This window comes from Epinephelus moara, chromosome 24, assembly GCF_006386435.1.
Source record: "Epinephelus moara isolate mb chromosome 24, YSFRI_EMoa_1.0, whole genome shotgun sequence".
Lineage (NCBI taxonomy): Eukaryota > Metazoa > Chordata > Actinopteri > Perciformes > Serranidae > Epinephelus > Epinephelus moara.
In genome coordinates, this window is record NC_065529.1 from 18688378 (window position 1) to 18704603 (window position 16226).

The window sequence follows — 16226 nt, forward strand, 5'->3', positions numbered from 1 at the left end:
GTGCACCTCCCCAGAAATGTATCTGCACATTGCGGTGACGCAGACCTTCTGTCTGTTTCTGTAAACTGAAACCATTTCCCTCAGTGGAAATGAAGCTTTTATTTACTTTAATTTCACAGATAAGAAACAATAAATTGTGAAGACAATAAAGCCTCCATAAAATAGCATTTTAAGTCTTGCGTGTGATTTATCCTTCAGGGATTTATACTTCGGGTTTTATCCTGGCTTCATATGAGCAGAGGAAATCTCCGCTCATCGCTAGGCTAATGCTAATAACGTTAGCATGTTATATTTGTTTGGAAACATGTTAAGTATAAAACAGTTCTTTTGTCAGTGGACCTTGTGAGTTGTAATGGAGCAATGTTACCTTTGTTAAATGTTGCTGTAGTTGCTGAGTAAAGTTGCTGTTGTTGCTGGGGAAAATTCCGCTGGCCGCTAGGCTAATTTATAAAATGTAAAATGCCATAGGCTTGTGCCAGAAACATTAGCATGTTGTATTTGTGGGTAAAATGTCTCCAGCAAAAGACAGTGCTTTGTCTGTCAATGCTACCAGTTATAATGAAGCTAATTTGTGTACTTGTGTTTGAAATGGTGTGTTTTGAAGCAATTAAACTTCATAGCACTTCACTGAAACCCTGTCGCCAACTAGTGTTTTGGAGGTGTTACTGCAGAGTGACACAGACACACCACGACACAAGTATATATGCTCACAATGCGGTGTACGCTATGGTGTAGGGTCTACCGCACAAGTATAAACCCTGTTTAACTGGACCCCATAACCAGCGCAAACTCCCTCTGAAATGCCTTAGTTTGTGCACGCGCTCACGTGCACATGCAAGAGTGTGTACTATCTCTTTAAGAAGTCGGGGTGCCCTGATTTTTACGTCATCCTCATTAACATAATTGTCAAAGAGCAGACGGACCATTATCTTTGTCCTCCTCCCTGCCTTTCATCCTCAGAGTACCTGCTTCACTTAACGGCTTAAAATGGCGCAGCAGTTTGTACAGTCTAAAATTCAGGGAGACAAAGTGGTGCTGTTCGTTAAGTCCACGTGCCCGTACTGCAAAATGGCCCAAGACGTTTTGTCCAAATACAAGCTGAAGCCGGGACATCTGGAGTGTGTTGATATAAGCGGCCGCAGCGACATGGACAGCATGCAGGAGTACTTCCTGGAGCTGACGGGAGCCCGCACGGTAAAGATGCTTTGTCACAGTATAAACAACGTTAGGTTCGTTGGAGATGAGCCAGGCCTGCGCAGATTCGATCACAGGCAATCGGCGCACAATGCATGCCGGTTAGTTTTGTGTCTGACTTCATCCCGACTTGCTCTGACGTATTACAAAAGTGGACGGCGATAAAGCCGCAAAGAGCGAGGCGGCCGCAGTTTTTAGAGCCAGGCGCTGCAGTTGCTCTCCACCGACTGCACCGCCTGGCTCTCACCTGATCTAACAGCTGATTAGTTCAGATGTCGACTCAACAAGATGACGTTTTAGATAAACTACTCATTTTTGTTGTATTTTAGAGATTAAGATTGTATTTGTCTAATTTGAAGGTTTATTCTGTGAACAGAAAACATGTTGTGTGACTGATGGTGAAAACAAACTGATAAATGGGTCTGATCACTTTTTTAATGAACTGACATCATTCCAGACAGGATGTAAGGTTTATGTAAACCTACAAGAAGCTGTAGCACTGTTAGCTAAAACCAGTTAGGATAAATACTCAGATGTAAACATGTCAGACTGATATGCTGGTTGTTATTCATTCATTCATTCATTCATTCATACCCATGAAATCAGTTTTCAGTAGTAAATAAGGGAGTTTCCAGGAAGAGCTGCCACTTGTCTCAATTACCTCGTGTGTGTGTGTGTGTGTGTGTGTGTGTGTGTGTGTGTGTGTGTGTGTGTGTGTTAATGACTTGGGGTGTCTATTCGAAATGTAGTGGTGGATGAAGTATTCAGACCATTTAAGTACACTGTAAAAATATTCCATTATAGGTAAAAGTAAAGTAAAATAACTCAATGAAGAAAAAATGGCCCCAGTAACCATTTGCTTTTTTTAATATTATTAGATTATTATTATTAACATTAACATTAATACTCATGAATTAATGTCCATGCTGGGTCGCGGGGGCAACAGGCCAAGCAAAGCACCATCCCTCTCCTTAGCAACACTTTCCAGCTCATCCTGAGAGACCCTAAGGTGTTCCCAGGCCAGATGAGATAAGTAGTCCCTCCAGCATGTTCTGGGTCTGCCCCAGGGCCTCCTACCAGTGGGATTTGCTGGAAACACCTCTGTCAGGAAGCACCCTGATCAGATGCCCGAACCACCTAAACTGACCCCTTTCGACGCAAAGGAGCAGCGGCTCTACTCCGAGCTCCCTCCGAATGTCTGAGCTCCTCACCCTATCTCTAAGGCTGAGCCCAGCCACCCCACGAAGGAAACTCATTTCGGCCACTTGTATCATTCTTTCAGTCACTACCCAGAGCTCATGACCATAGGTGAGGGTTGGGACGTAAATGGATAAGCATATCGAAAGCATCGACTTCTGGCTTAGCCTCCTCTTCACCTCGACGGTCCCCACTGAAGAAGCCGCACTAAACCGCCGATCCATCTCATGCTCCATTCTACCCTCACCCTCAATTAATGTAAAAGTAGCATCTTATTTGATCTGCTAATTATTTTCTTCATCAATCAGTTGACCGCAGAGATTCAGAAAATAGTGACAACTGCCCCTTACAATCACCTAGAGCTCAACGTAATAACTCAACATTAGGGCTGTGTGATATGGATAAAACCAAATATCACAATATGTTTGACCAATACCTCGATATTGATGTTGCAGTGATATTGTAGGATTGTCGCTTTTACAAAATCTTTACATGATGAGATTTTTGATAAATAATCATCAGTAATGTGGATAAAATGACTAAGTGGTTAAAGGCAAATAATAAAACAGTTAGAACAGTCTGATAAGTTCAGAGAATGACGCCAGTTTACTGTAATGCAGCCTTTAAAACCAGGAAAAGACAACACCATGTTATGATATTCAAAATCTAAGATTGCTAGTCTCATATTGTCTCATATGGGCGTCTGTGGCTCAGAGGTAGAGCGGGTCATCCACCAATCGAAAGATCAGCGGTTCCATCCCCAGCTCATCCAGTCTGCATGTTGAAGTATCCTTGAGCAAGATACTGAACCCCCGAATCCCGATGGCTGCCGCTGGACGCTGGCCCGATGGCTCCCGATGGCTGTTTGAGTGTGTTAAAACTGAGTAGCAGGTGGCACCTTGTACAGTATGGTAGCCTCGGCCACCAGTGTATGAATGTGTGTGTGAATGGGTGAATGTGACTCGTAGTGTGAAAAGCGCTTTGAGTGGTCGGATGACTAGAAAGGAGCTATACAAATGCAGGTCCATTTACCATCCATATCATGGTATCGCTTTAATGTCAATATATTGCCCAGCCCTAAGTCTCAGTGCTTGTTGTGTTAAAATTATTAAAAAAAACAAATATAAATAATTTGAAGGAAAATCAGTGAATCTTCACATTTGAGAAGCTGGAGCAAGGAAAATGTTTGGAATTTTTGCATGAAAAATGACTTGCACAATTTTCAGAACAGTTGGCAATTAATTTCCTGTCATTACCTGTGATGGTGTTATGCTGCCTTCAAATGTAACCCTTGAGCTCGTGTTTATGACATGGGAATTGGTATACAGAGAGGAAGGCAATCATATGGTTCTTCCTGTGAATGCGGTGAACAAGACCCCATTTGAACGCATCATTTTACACCCAGAGATGTTAAAGGTATGGTTACCATGGTATCAAAAGTATGGCAGAATCTCTGATGGTAGACAGATGGGAATTATCTTCGCTATATGTCGTCATATCGTCCCACTCTGTGCACAACACTGAAAACAGTTGACTGCGTATTCACTAGCTGCAACCCCTGTTTCTCTTCTTTCTCTTCTTTCGCATTGATTTATATGTAGGTCCCACGGGTGTTCATTGGTGGGAAGTGTGTTGGAGGCGGCACCGACGTGATGGACCTGGATGAGAGTGGTAAACTGGAGGGCATCCTGGAGTCAGTTGGAGCCCTGCAATGACCTGCTCCACACCTCCAGGTACAGGACACTGCACAAACTCACACACTTATTTAAAGTGACAGACCGAGTGTCTGACTGCGGGGGAAAAAAAAGAGTGAAAAAGGGGAAGCCTTTGTAATAGCAGGCAAGAAAAGGAGGAGGGTGTTGCCCCCAAGAAGACCCAGAGCAAGTCATTAAGTGCATAAATTAGTAACAGTAAGCTCTCATTAGTGTAGGAATAAATAAATTAAAGGAAATAAGATGCCCGAGGTGGTGCTCAGAGAGATAACAAGTAATTGCACGGTGGTAAAGACGGGAGTAAAACCTGCTCTGGGCTCACACTGCATCACATCCTGATGGAAATGTACAGATGGGTGACAAATTGAAGGAAACACCTCGAGTTAGGCTGATGGAAAATCATTCAGATCGGTTCGGCATGAAGCCAAACACCAGACTGGACCCGTATACAGGATTTTACTGCTGGATCTTGCACTTGAGTCCTCTCGTTCTCATTGATTATTGTCATAATTAAAGTATTTGACTATAAAAGTGTCCCAGCCCGAGCCTGCATCGGAGTGTATGAGAATGTCCATATTGAAATCTAGCAGTTTTGGTTTTCATTGTTTTTATTGACCTATAATTATCGTCTACTCCCACCAGTCCCTGGTGCCATGAAGTGTCAGGAATCTGAGAGTTTGTTTTGCATGTATTGGTGAATGAGGCCCAGTTGAGACTCTGCTCTGTGACTTATTTGCTGCTGTCTTAATGGTGGAACAACAATGCCCCTCCATTATGTGATCATGTTTCATACAAAATGGCGAGGCGGAATAATGACCCAACATTCCCGCCTTGTACAGGCTCTATAAAAAGGGCTTGACAGAGCTCTCTTGTTTCATCACCCATAGAAACTCTTAATCTTCCTAGTAAACAAACACAATGTGAACCATGTGTATCTTCCCCCTGTCCAGCTCCACTGAAATGTGATTGCCTTCACGGTGCCGACCTCAGCTCGACAATTAATAGTGCACAGTCAGTCAGGCACTGGTGGCTCTGTTAGTCAGTTTGTAAACATAATATTATGTTAATCACCTTGTGGTGTTGCTTATTACTAATGCATTACAAGTTGGATTTAGTGCCGTGACGCTGTCAGTACAGCTTGCTGATGTAGGGAGCTTTTTAATTTGCCAGAACGTGTCATAATGACAAATTCTGGTTCAGCTGGTGTGCAATAGATCAAACCAGTTTAAACTTGTACACTGGAGTGGAGCGGCAAAACCCAGACCCAGCTCTAGGAGGGCATATAAGCCCCGTTTCCACCAAACACTTTCAGTGTGGTACCTTTGCAACCAAAAGTAACCCTTCAGACATGGTACCTAGACCCTAGCGAACAGTACCCTTAAATGTGGGCGGGGTTGTCGTCACTCACTGCTCCATCCAGCACTCACTGTATTTCCTTATTACCAGTGACAGATGGAAGTCTGCACCTCGTTTATCGTCCACAGAAGGAGACTGCACACAGACATTTACAGAACAAAATAAACCAGGCTGCAGTGAGAGTCTCTTGATGGGATATTCAAAAATAGCAGGTTTGTGCATTTAGACCTTCTCAGGCAAGCTCAGGGGTTTAGTGTTGCCGGAGCCCACAGGGATTTCACTCCACGATGCGAAATTAATATATATATATATAAACGCTTGACAGTGACATTACAAGTAAACGTTCCACCTTAAAAGTCGCCAGCAGTCTGCCCAGTGAATTAAGTTACTTTTTTACTCGGACTCCAGCTGCTTGACTTATGCTGCAGGCACCAAAACATCCTTTCATTTTATAGTTACAGTCTACTAATAAAACTCTCCATGATATGAACAGTGGTTACATGAGACTCAAAACCAGCCACAGCTCAGCCCTGAGCAGAGTGACCGTCCTCTACTGACCAATCAACATACTGCAGTGTTCACAGCTCCACCTTTTAGTACCAGATCTGTGTGCTAGGTACCCCAACAGAGGGGGGACCAAAAATGGGGAGGGTACAGAATGGTTCCATTGGTACCATCCACAACTTTGATACTGATACTGGCCAGACTCAAAGGCAGAAGCCAACAAAGCTATAATTAGACGTTCCAACTTGTAGTCTGTTGTGTCTTTTAGCCAAGTCACGGCTAGAGTGAATGACTCTGATCGCCTAATTTAACACAGTGTGGAAGACCAATATAATTGTGTAGTCTGATCCTGGAACAGCATTCTCCATCGACATCATCAAACCAACAGGGAATGTGTTTCAGAAGAATCAAGTTCATCTCTCCAGTAGAGTTTCAGAGGAGAATCCATGCCATGGAGCATTGAAGCTGTTGTGGAGGACTGCATTGACACTCTGTGTTGGTTTTTGTTACCCATCAAACTATAAAACAGGACAATTTTCCAGAGGGAAGAGGAGGGAGAAGCAACTTTTGGGAACACAAGGGGAGACACTACAGGTGAAAATATAGTTTTGGGCTGTATCACTTTCATAACATGTCTTCTTTCAGACTAGTGGAAAGAAAACATCCAAAATCCACACTTAGGTGTTGTTGTTTTTTTTTAGGTAAAATTTCTGTTGTTGAAATGTATGCAAAAACTGAATGTTTATTTAGATAATGCATCACTTGCATATTTAAACATACAATTTCAAAAAACTTATATTATAAAAATAATTGTCTTTATGTATGTAATGAACTGGGGAAGTTTCATGGTGATATCGATTAATGTTTTTACCCTATTTGCCTGTAGTGTCTTATTTTTGGTCTGAAAATGTATGGAATTTGACAGTACATATCTTTAAAGGCCATTTCCTTTAAAATTATTCTTTTTTCATACTAGGCATAAGAAATCTCCTCTTCAGTGTCACTTACATACATCAAATTTTCCACATTTATTTCTGTTTATATTCTGAAGGTTTTTACCGAGGGATTTGTTCATATATCATTCATAGCCTGATTTATCTGACATTTTATTCCCAAAAATATATGGCAAAAATGGATTTTTTTTTATGGCTGTTGACAGCAATCTCTGATGTATGGAGTAATTCCCTCCCTAAAAAACTTTGACTAATATTTCAACAAAGTTAAACAAGAATTTTGAACCTGACTTTATCCAATGGTCAGATTTCTGCTCTGGAAATGTATGCAAATTAGTGCAGATTTGATTAAATAATTCATCATTTACATTATTAATGTGCAATTTTAGAAAACTTGTAGTGCAAAATTTAATTAATCAGCTGAGGAAGTTTAATGGTGATATCTGTTAGTCCTTTCACATGTAGTGTCTCCCCATAAATGAACGCTGTGCAGTGATGTACAAACAGAGCAGAGGGCAGACACTCATCCAGTCTGTGGTGTGTTCAGTCTAAAACATGTCTTTATTTAAAGTCAGACGTCATGTTATCTACAGTCTGTACAACACCGGCCCAGTGGAGCCACATGTGTGTCTCCACACACACACTGGGTGTGGATGCAGCGCTGGAGTACACTTTGTTTTACAGTCTAGGTTTTCAACTGCTATTTACTCATTTTCTTTTAAAGAGCAGATCAGGATTTATGAGAAGGGTTCCCATAGACACACACTTTGACTGATGTGGTGCAGCAGCAGGTTAAATATACACCACAGTGGTTAAAGGTACCAGCTGATAATCACCTGATCACTGTCACAGTCTCACAGCGGTAGCTTTCTTGTACTATACACACAACCTGCTGCTGAAGTACTGCAAGAGCTGGATACCAGTACAGTTACATACTGTGTGTTGACTGTTTGACTGACGCTGTCACACTGAATAAAAAATAGCTGCAATATGTCACCATTGATCTTTTTCGCTTTCATATTGTTGACTGTTTATCTGACAGCATAAGTCGCTCTGTCTGCCTTGTTTGTTTTTCGTACATCACCTTTTAAGTAAATACCAGTGAAACAGCAGACTGTAAAATAGTGTGACCCAGTTGTCTTGACTTCGAATGTAAAAAAAAAAATAAAAAGAAAAATGTCATAATCATGTCCACTTACAGTACAGTTTACAAAAATAATTGCAGCACCAATAAATCATAATCTTATTATGATTAAAAACACCCTCTCCAAATTAAAAAAATAGGATCAAATAAATACCGTGTATCCACCCAGAGGCATTGCATTGCAGTGTTTAGTGTACCAACTCATGTTCATGATATGGTTGTTGTTCCTAACTCTGTATATCACGTCTGTACATGTAAATGCTACAAAAGGCTTCTGCCTTTCATGTGACGGACAGAGACAGACCAGTAATATTTGTTATTGCAAATAGATAAGGAATAGTTTCAACACTGTTTCATATTAACCTGCAAAGGAAATGATGTAAAAGTCCAGCTCACAGGCTTTAAATGATTTTTTTAAAAAACACATTGGTTATTATTCTGGATTTGGTGCACAGAGCACTGGATTTTTGATACAGGTAATGTGTAGTTTAATTTGACGATTTAATTTCGAGCCATTTCTGAATGAAAGTGAGGCGGCCTCTTTTGACACAGACAACGACCAAAATGTATTCCATATCACGCGTTAATAAAATCAGTCTGACAGTGAGACACACGCTCACGTTGCATCATAGATCTGAAAGAATCTAATGAGAGAAGTGGAATTAAATTGGCTCTGCTCGTGTGTTAAACCGGGTTTATGACAGACTACAGATGAAAACGAGCATGACTGTGCTACCAGCAGCATTACCACACGGTGATAATGTAGGTCACCACTCGGCTGAAATACTGATCGAGCCGCAAAGAAGTTAGAGGCTCGAGAGTTATTTCAGCTGAGGCAATGCTGCATGAGCACACGCTCACAGTTTTTAGATCCAACAAGACAGATGCATCAGTGGCCAAGGTTTAATTTAAGATGGAGCGGTCCTGTATCCAGAATATACTCAGACATCCTCAGGTGTCGATTACAGAAGAAAACACTTCAGCACAGTTTCCTTCCTGTTTATTCAAACTGAAGTCACATTACTGCAGCTTGAAACAGTCTGCACATGATCCCGGCCTGTTTTCCAACAGATGTGTGATCATTTGATATATATGCACTCGTAATGGAGCCATTTTGTGTCACTGTTCATCGTCAAAATCCACCATTTTGCGTCGGCCAATATAAATATAATCTTTCACAGAGCTCCTGGTCAGTGGCCAGATGGTCATTTTAAATTCATTCAAGTCATTTTGTATTGCCCATGATGGAGTAGTCATTACGCAAAGGGTGCACAGTCATTCCTCCAGGGGTAGAGAGGCGCGTCACCGCGGTGTATGTCACTGCTAGAGACGCTGTCCCATTGGTTAAGGAGTCTTGAGATTTCTGCAGCAGTGTCCCTCAGATTCAGCCCATCATCCAACAGAACAAACTATTTCTTCAGCTTGTTTTTCTCCACGTGTTGATGACTAGTCTCACTCTTTGTCCTTATTTCCTCCCTCCTCTGCTCCCTCCCCTGTTTCCCACAGGCTTTAGGCATCCAGGTGGGGGTCACATGACTATGCAGCGGGACTTGCGTAGCTTGCGTCGCCGCTGCTGGTACTCGCTGAGCTCCTGCAGGTAGCCTCTGGATGGCCAGCGTAGCCTCTCCACCTGCTCACGCTCCTCCTCTGGAACATAAAAACATATATACTGTAATCTGCTGCAAACACAACTGAACCACTATAGCGAGATTTACTGTACTTGGCACACACAAACACACACACAGTAATAACTCCTTGGATCGTTGCCATGAACACGGCCAACAAGGCTGAAATATCTGATACCGTTTTGTTTACACCAACAAGCACCAGAAGACCAACGGTGATCCATCATGTGCTGTCTCCTTATCCTGGCCTTTGACTCTGCTTGTGCCCTTAAGTTCCCGTCCAATGACCTTAAATGATTCTTGTGTGTGTGACTAATGATGACAATAAAATGTGCTATTGCTACTAACCTGCGCAGTGTTGCTGTTAATATTTAACTGCATTTATCTGCCTATTAAATGCATATAATAACTGAGAAGCAATCAAGCGTGTGATATATAGCTCACATAAACTTATAGTATCAAGCATACTATAAGGATGCATTATTCTCAGGGGCCCACAGTCTAATATATAGATACTGCTAGATGTGCTCTATGGCGGTAAAGCATAATATACAGAGGCTTTCACAGGTGTCTAAGACCATGTTGGATTCTCAAAACTCAAAATTATAAAGTGATAAACTCACTTTATAGTCTCCAAACTCCTAAAGTGACAAAATGGTTACTAATATTTTATTTTAAAGGAGTAGTGTGTAAGATTTAGGGCAGGGGTCAGCAACATTCACTATCAAAAGAGACATTTTTGACCAAATATTATTCTAAAAATCTGCCTGGAGCTGTAAAACTTATTTGAGCCTTATGGTAACACTGCAAATTAAGTCTAAATTAGCCTATCAATGTTAAAAATAGGTTCAAAAATATGTTTTACCACAAGATGGCTCCTCTGCAGTGGGCTTTTTATGATTATTTGGCACATTACTTTTGCAGTGTTGGCAGTGAAAGCAAATGAAGCTGTCCGCCCACTTTTAAATTCTGTATTTTCCTCTGAGATTTTTACTTTTATGGATTTGGAATCCATTGCGAGCCTAGCTAGGGAGGCTCAAGACTCCCCAGCGCTGTTGAGGTTTGGCAAAATTTAGAGGAAATGGTGCCAAGCCATAGACATATGACGCACATTTTAGTTGACGAAATGTTAAAACTTTTTTAAATTCAGTGCACTGGCTGCACATTTTTACAATTGGAGATTGTCAGAATTTCTTTAGGCCTATAACAATGATGAATAATAAGTATTTTTTTTGTCAAAGCCACAGAGAAGCACTGGAGGGGGACTGAAGAGCCGCATAGCATATGGCTCCAGAGCCGCAGGTTGCCCACCTCTGATTTAGGGGGATTTAGTGGCATATAGCAGTAGAGTATTGCAGATTGGAACCAAATATAATTTCTCTCAGAATTCCTGCAGGTTTTTACAGGGAGCCAAAGTATGTACAGAGGCCTCCTCCTCTCCAAAACAAACACACCAGGTCATTTAAACTGGAATAAAGTAGTTTCACTTTACAAATCTGTTTCTCTGACGCTGTTTGGCTGCTAGCCCAGCGCCTGCTAATGTGTGTTTACCTTTTTCTCTAATACCCTAATGTGTCTTTTTTCTCTCTGCTAACTTAAGATACAAACGTTCAAGAGATTTTTACTAGGAGCTGAATTATCTGCAGAGGTCACCTTCCTCTCCAAAGCAAACGGACCCCGAGATTTTAACGGCGAAAAACATTGATTAAAGCAGTTTTTGCCAACACTGTCCAGCTTGTGACAGAGGGGCTGCTCACTACAGTGGCCAATATGAAAATGTGAATGGCCCTGTCTAGAGCCAGTGTTTGGTTTGTCTGTAGAAACATGGCAGTGCAACATGGCGAGTACAGGGACCCGCTCCCTCTGTAGATATAAACATCTCATTCTAAGGTTACGAAAACACGATTCTTATTTTCAGATGATTATACACTAAAGAAAACATATAATATTCCATTTCTGCCAATATATCCTCCTAAATTCTACACACTGGACCTTTAATTCACAACTGATTGCTGGACACCATGGTTACACCTCATGTATTTTACAAACCGGAGGGCTATTTGACAAAAAAATGAGAACCAGCCTTCTATTCACAGCAATCATCTGAGACACAGGAAGCCTAACCCAGATAAACTGTGTGGAAAACAACAGATCCTCAAAAGCCTGGAGGCACTAATTATTTTTAAAACCATGTCTGAAGCCCTGTAAACAGTTGAAATCAGCAGTTTGATTTTCCTATCACTGCGCAGCTCTGAAAAGGCCTATTTGAGTTTGTCTGACGTTTGCTACACGTTTAAAATAAAGCACACACTGACCTGAGAGCTCCAGGAAGTCAGGTTTGTGACTGAAGATCAGGTAGTTGTTGGCGATAAAGTGGAGGAGCCAGACATACAGCTGCTCTGCATTGTGGCACTGAGTTCAGACACAGACATTATGTCAAATAACAATGATTTTCTTGAGGATTCATGCTTTTAGACAGATAACCATGAACATCTGTTGCAGACGGAGCCCTCGCGAGTTAAAAGATTGAGCTTGCCCCAGAAAAAAACATTGCAATTGACAAACAGCTAGACAGCATTTGCATTTTGGTGGCTCAAAGAAATGTCACATCATAATGAAGCAGTAATCCGTTTACACACACTAGCCACAATCCATCTCTCTTACACACTGAAAGTTGCACTGACCTTTGCTCGGCGGAGTAGTCGGATCACGCTGATACCTGTTGACGACAGCTCTCTACTGGGCATGCTCTGAAGGTAAGCGCACACGCACACTTCGCAGAGATGCTGCAGACGTTTCACCTGGTACATCTCAGCGCAGACCAGCACGGCCATGGCCTGCAGCACACTGGCTGGACACACAAACACACACAGCGCCGTCTCATACACTGTATATGCACAAAGTATTACATATGCATTGTTATAACATCATGTAGGTTACATTTTATTCCAGATTTCAACACGAGCTGGACACATTGTTAAACGTGTACGCCTCCAGAGGAAATCAAAGGCTTAAAAACGCTCCCTGAAGTAAAGAAAGTGTTTCTATGATTACCGGTCCAAAAATGAAATTGGAACACAGCCACACCAGGATTGCCCCAGGAAGCTTTACACAACCACATAATAACAAAAGGACTGTGTGTGTCTATTTCACACAAAATAAGAAGTCAGTCAGAGCCACATCCAGCAGAATATTAAGCTTAACGTTATTTGACAGTAAACTTCAGGCTGGGTTATTTGCACAGCACACAGGGTAGAGGAACAGGGTAACAAGTACAGTGATGTAGCTGACTGCTTGGCCCTCTCAGTGTGAAACATAATATCAATGTTTTTGTTTTACGGCCCACAACTTTACAGTTTTGATTTACTCTCATCGCTCTCATCGACTGTGTTTCCAGCACCTGCAGACAGCTGTTTAGCAAAAAGCTCCAAAAACCCACCGTACACAACATTCCTAACCCCAAACAGCAGTTAGACACAGTTAGAGATTAGCTGGTCAACATTTCACACCTAAAGACAGTGGTGCCTCCAAATGTTTCACAGGGGTGGACAGATGGGGCCACTGAACATCTAAGGATGGCACATCAAAACCAAAAGCCTTAACTGCATTTAAGGGATTTGAAAATGCTGTTGAAGTATAGGTTAAAGTCTAGTTGATAACCATGTCAATATAAGAGTTAGCGAATTGCATACTGATACACTTTGGTTTCTTATTCTATATTTAATGTTGGTAATTATCTGTGGATAGACTAATACTGTTGCACTTAACATTTTGAGTTACTCAACAACCCTGTTCAATGTGTTATGAATCTGTGTATACATATGTAAGCTGATTTATTGTTCTTCAAATAGGCTGGTTGTCCCTTCCTTTAAAAAGACAAATACACTGTTTTAATTTGAAGGAGTACGTTGATTGTAAAGAGCAAAACATTTACTAAAGTTCAGGGGAGACTTGTTGGTACCCACGAAAGAAAAAAAGTGAGAGTTCAAGGGACCTCTTTAAAAAATCGCCATGCCAGTTGCTCCGTTGCCAAAACTCTGGAGTGTTGATAAGTCTCTTTCCCCCAAAAGCTGTGCTGACATGGTTGGTACCAATGGAATAGGTTGCCTAGTTTCACAAGATGACACACAAAAGACCTTTGCACTAGCCAAAAAAAATATGTGTGGCACAGACACTTTAAGACAGTAATGCTGGCCTCCAATTATTTTTGCAGAGCAGGCAGTTGTCTAAAGAGCCTGATATTCATCTGAAGAGAAGGTGGAGATCAAAACGGAGCTAAAACGAGAGTAAATATTAAATTTATATATGTCAGTTGGCCAGAAAGACAGCTCCCGATATTGTTCCATGTGTGCTTGATGTTCACACATGCCAGAATAATCATTTTCTAATAGAACTTTTCTTCAGTGTTTATAAGGACCTTTAAAGAAACAAGATGAATCAGACTCATATCTGTTCTCGCCAAGCCCTAAACCATAATACTGACTTGGGCCCAGTAGTCAAATCACAAGGCTCACACGGATTCTGCACCCGACCCAAAAAAAAAAAGCAAGGAAATCTGCTGATTCTTTTTGGGTTTAAAAATCACACTGGATACAACAAATAATAATTTCCCAGTGCTCTTCCCAAGCTGTCAAGTGACGTCTTACAGTTCAACTAATGTCGATCCTATTATGTAATGTCAAAATGTCAAATCAAATGACTCCTGATGTAACTTGATTCAGTCAAACACCACCCTCACCGTCCTTCATTCCCTCCTATAAACACTGATTCTGTGCATGCGTCTCTGACAGGCTGATGCCCTGTGAGCTGAGCAGGAGCCGCACACAGGGTTTGTTCTGTTCAGCCGCACAATCATCTAAACACAGAGATGAGCCTGTGAAAATGTATTTCACCATCATACAGTACGTACAGCATACAATATTTATCTGCGTGAACCACTCTGATTGCACTCCTCCTTTGATTTCACACCCTTAGTTTTTTGTCGCTTCTGGTGGAGTTACCTTGTTTTGACCTTGAGTGCTGAGCTCTTATATAACAGTGCAGCGGCTGCAGCCTCTGGAGCCGTTCCGTGGCTTTAATTTCCTGTTCCCATGACTCAACCTGAAGCTGTATCTCTGGAGACAGCCCCCCTCGTACCTAAGCTGTATCTTAAGTGTTGCTTGTTGAGGTTTTTCATGATTTTTTCATCAAAACATCTCATGCCACAAAATAAGGGGATTGTCAGCTCTCAGTAGCTGGATATTCAGGACGGATTATTCTGAGCCTTTATATTGTCTATTCAGCAGCTTTGTTATATAACAATACTAGAAGGGAAGATGACAGCCAGTGTTGTAATTAACTCTGTTATTCCGCAGCTGTAAGTTACTGTTAAATGCCATTATCTATTAATTAAGGGATCGTACATATTGTTTGTGACTTGCCATGTCACCATGGATGTCATGAAAACACTTACACACACATACACACACACACACAACTGACAAGCTCCATTATGATTGCTAAAGCCCATCATTCAAAGCTGTATTAAGTAATCTCTCAGCACTAGGGGGCAGAAAAACTCAAACATAATCACAGCAAGACGCCGTCATGGCAGTAGTTTTGGCTAACCTGTTAGCAAATAGTTAGCAGACACAGAGCGACATAAACATTTCACTGGGGGGACAACATCCACTAGCATTTCAGGTAGTGTTTGGTTCACTCACTGTACATCTGAAAAAAGTACCTGGGTCTCTTTCTAAATGGGTCTCTTTACCTTGACTCAAGCTCATTTGTCGCTTGAAAAGGTAGCACACAATCAGTGTGTGTAAGCCTGTGGACTGAGAACGGCAGACGGTTTTGAGTGAAGTGGCACTATTTGGTTTGTCTGACTGCAAACCAAAACAACGAGCTAAAAGAGGCTCACAACTGCTGTATTTTCAGTGGGATCAGCAGTATCAGCTGAGCTTTCACATTACAGGGAGTCACTTAGATTTAGAATAAATATAACTGATTCATGTAAGTTGAAGGTCTTGTAATTTCTGTACGTATTAATCACTTTTTATTGCCAACGGGTGAACAGATCGGAACAAATTGGGACCTTTCACGACTTTCTCGGTTGCCTCGAACAGCCTGTGTAATGTACTCAGAATTAATTTTCCAGGAAAATGGAAGGATGTGACATTATGCACACTCCCGAGGACCTTGCATCTCCCAACAGCTCTGCTACAGTACTAACAGTGTGCAAAAGTTGCTAACGTTCGCTTAGAATAGGAGTTTGTAACGTCAACACCAACATGTCAGCACCCACCACAACACAGATGCTGCATTTCCATGATGTACAGTGGTGTGAAAAAGTGTTTGCCCCCTTCCTGATTTCTTACTTTTTTGCATGTTTTCCACACTTAAATGTTTCAGATCATCAAACAAATTTAAACATTAGTCAAAGATAACACAAGTAAACACAAAATGCAGTTTTTAAATGAAGGGTTTTATTAATGAGGAAGAAAAAAATCCAAAGCTACATGGCCCTGTGTGAAAAAGTGTTTGCCCCCTAAACCTAATA

General features: G+C 41.5%; 2 protein-coding genes across 3 annotated transcripts in view; one reads left to right on the top strand and one right to left on the bottom strand.

Moving 5' to 3' along the window:
* The first annotated feature begins 887 nt into the window (after window positions 1-887).
* glrx (glutaredoxin (thioltransferase)) lies at window positions 888-10032 on the top strand. The gene is made up of 3 exons (XM_050038467.1): window positions 888-1194; window positions 3993-4124; window positions 9567-10032. Exons 1-2 carry the CDS (start codon window positions 988-990, stop codon window positions 4104-4106), a joined length of 321 nt encoding a protein of 106 aa, XP_049894424.1. The 5' UTR covers window positions 888-987; the 3' UTR covers window positions 4107-4124; window positions 9567-10032.
* rhobtb3 (Rho related BTB domain containing 3) overlaps window positions 9589-16226 on the bottom strand; it is a 33011-nt gene continuing 26373 nt past the window's right edge. The window contains exons 11-13 of one of the 2 annotated variants that reach the window (XM_050038466.1): window positions 12370-12536; window positions 12001-12097; window positions 9589-9707 (exon numbers count right to left, since the gene is read on the bottom strand). In XM_050038466.1, coding sequence (XP_049894423.1) covers window positions 9589-9707; window positions 12001-12097; window positions 12370-12536 — 383 coding nt within the window. Of the gene's footprint in view, window positions 9708-11915; window positions 12098-12369; window positions 12537-16226 lie in introns of those variants that run through there. The other variant, XM_050038465.1, reaches the window with a different exon arrangement.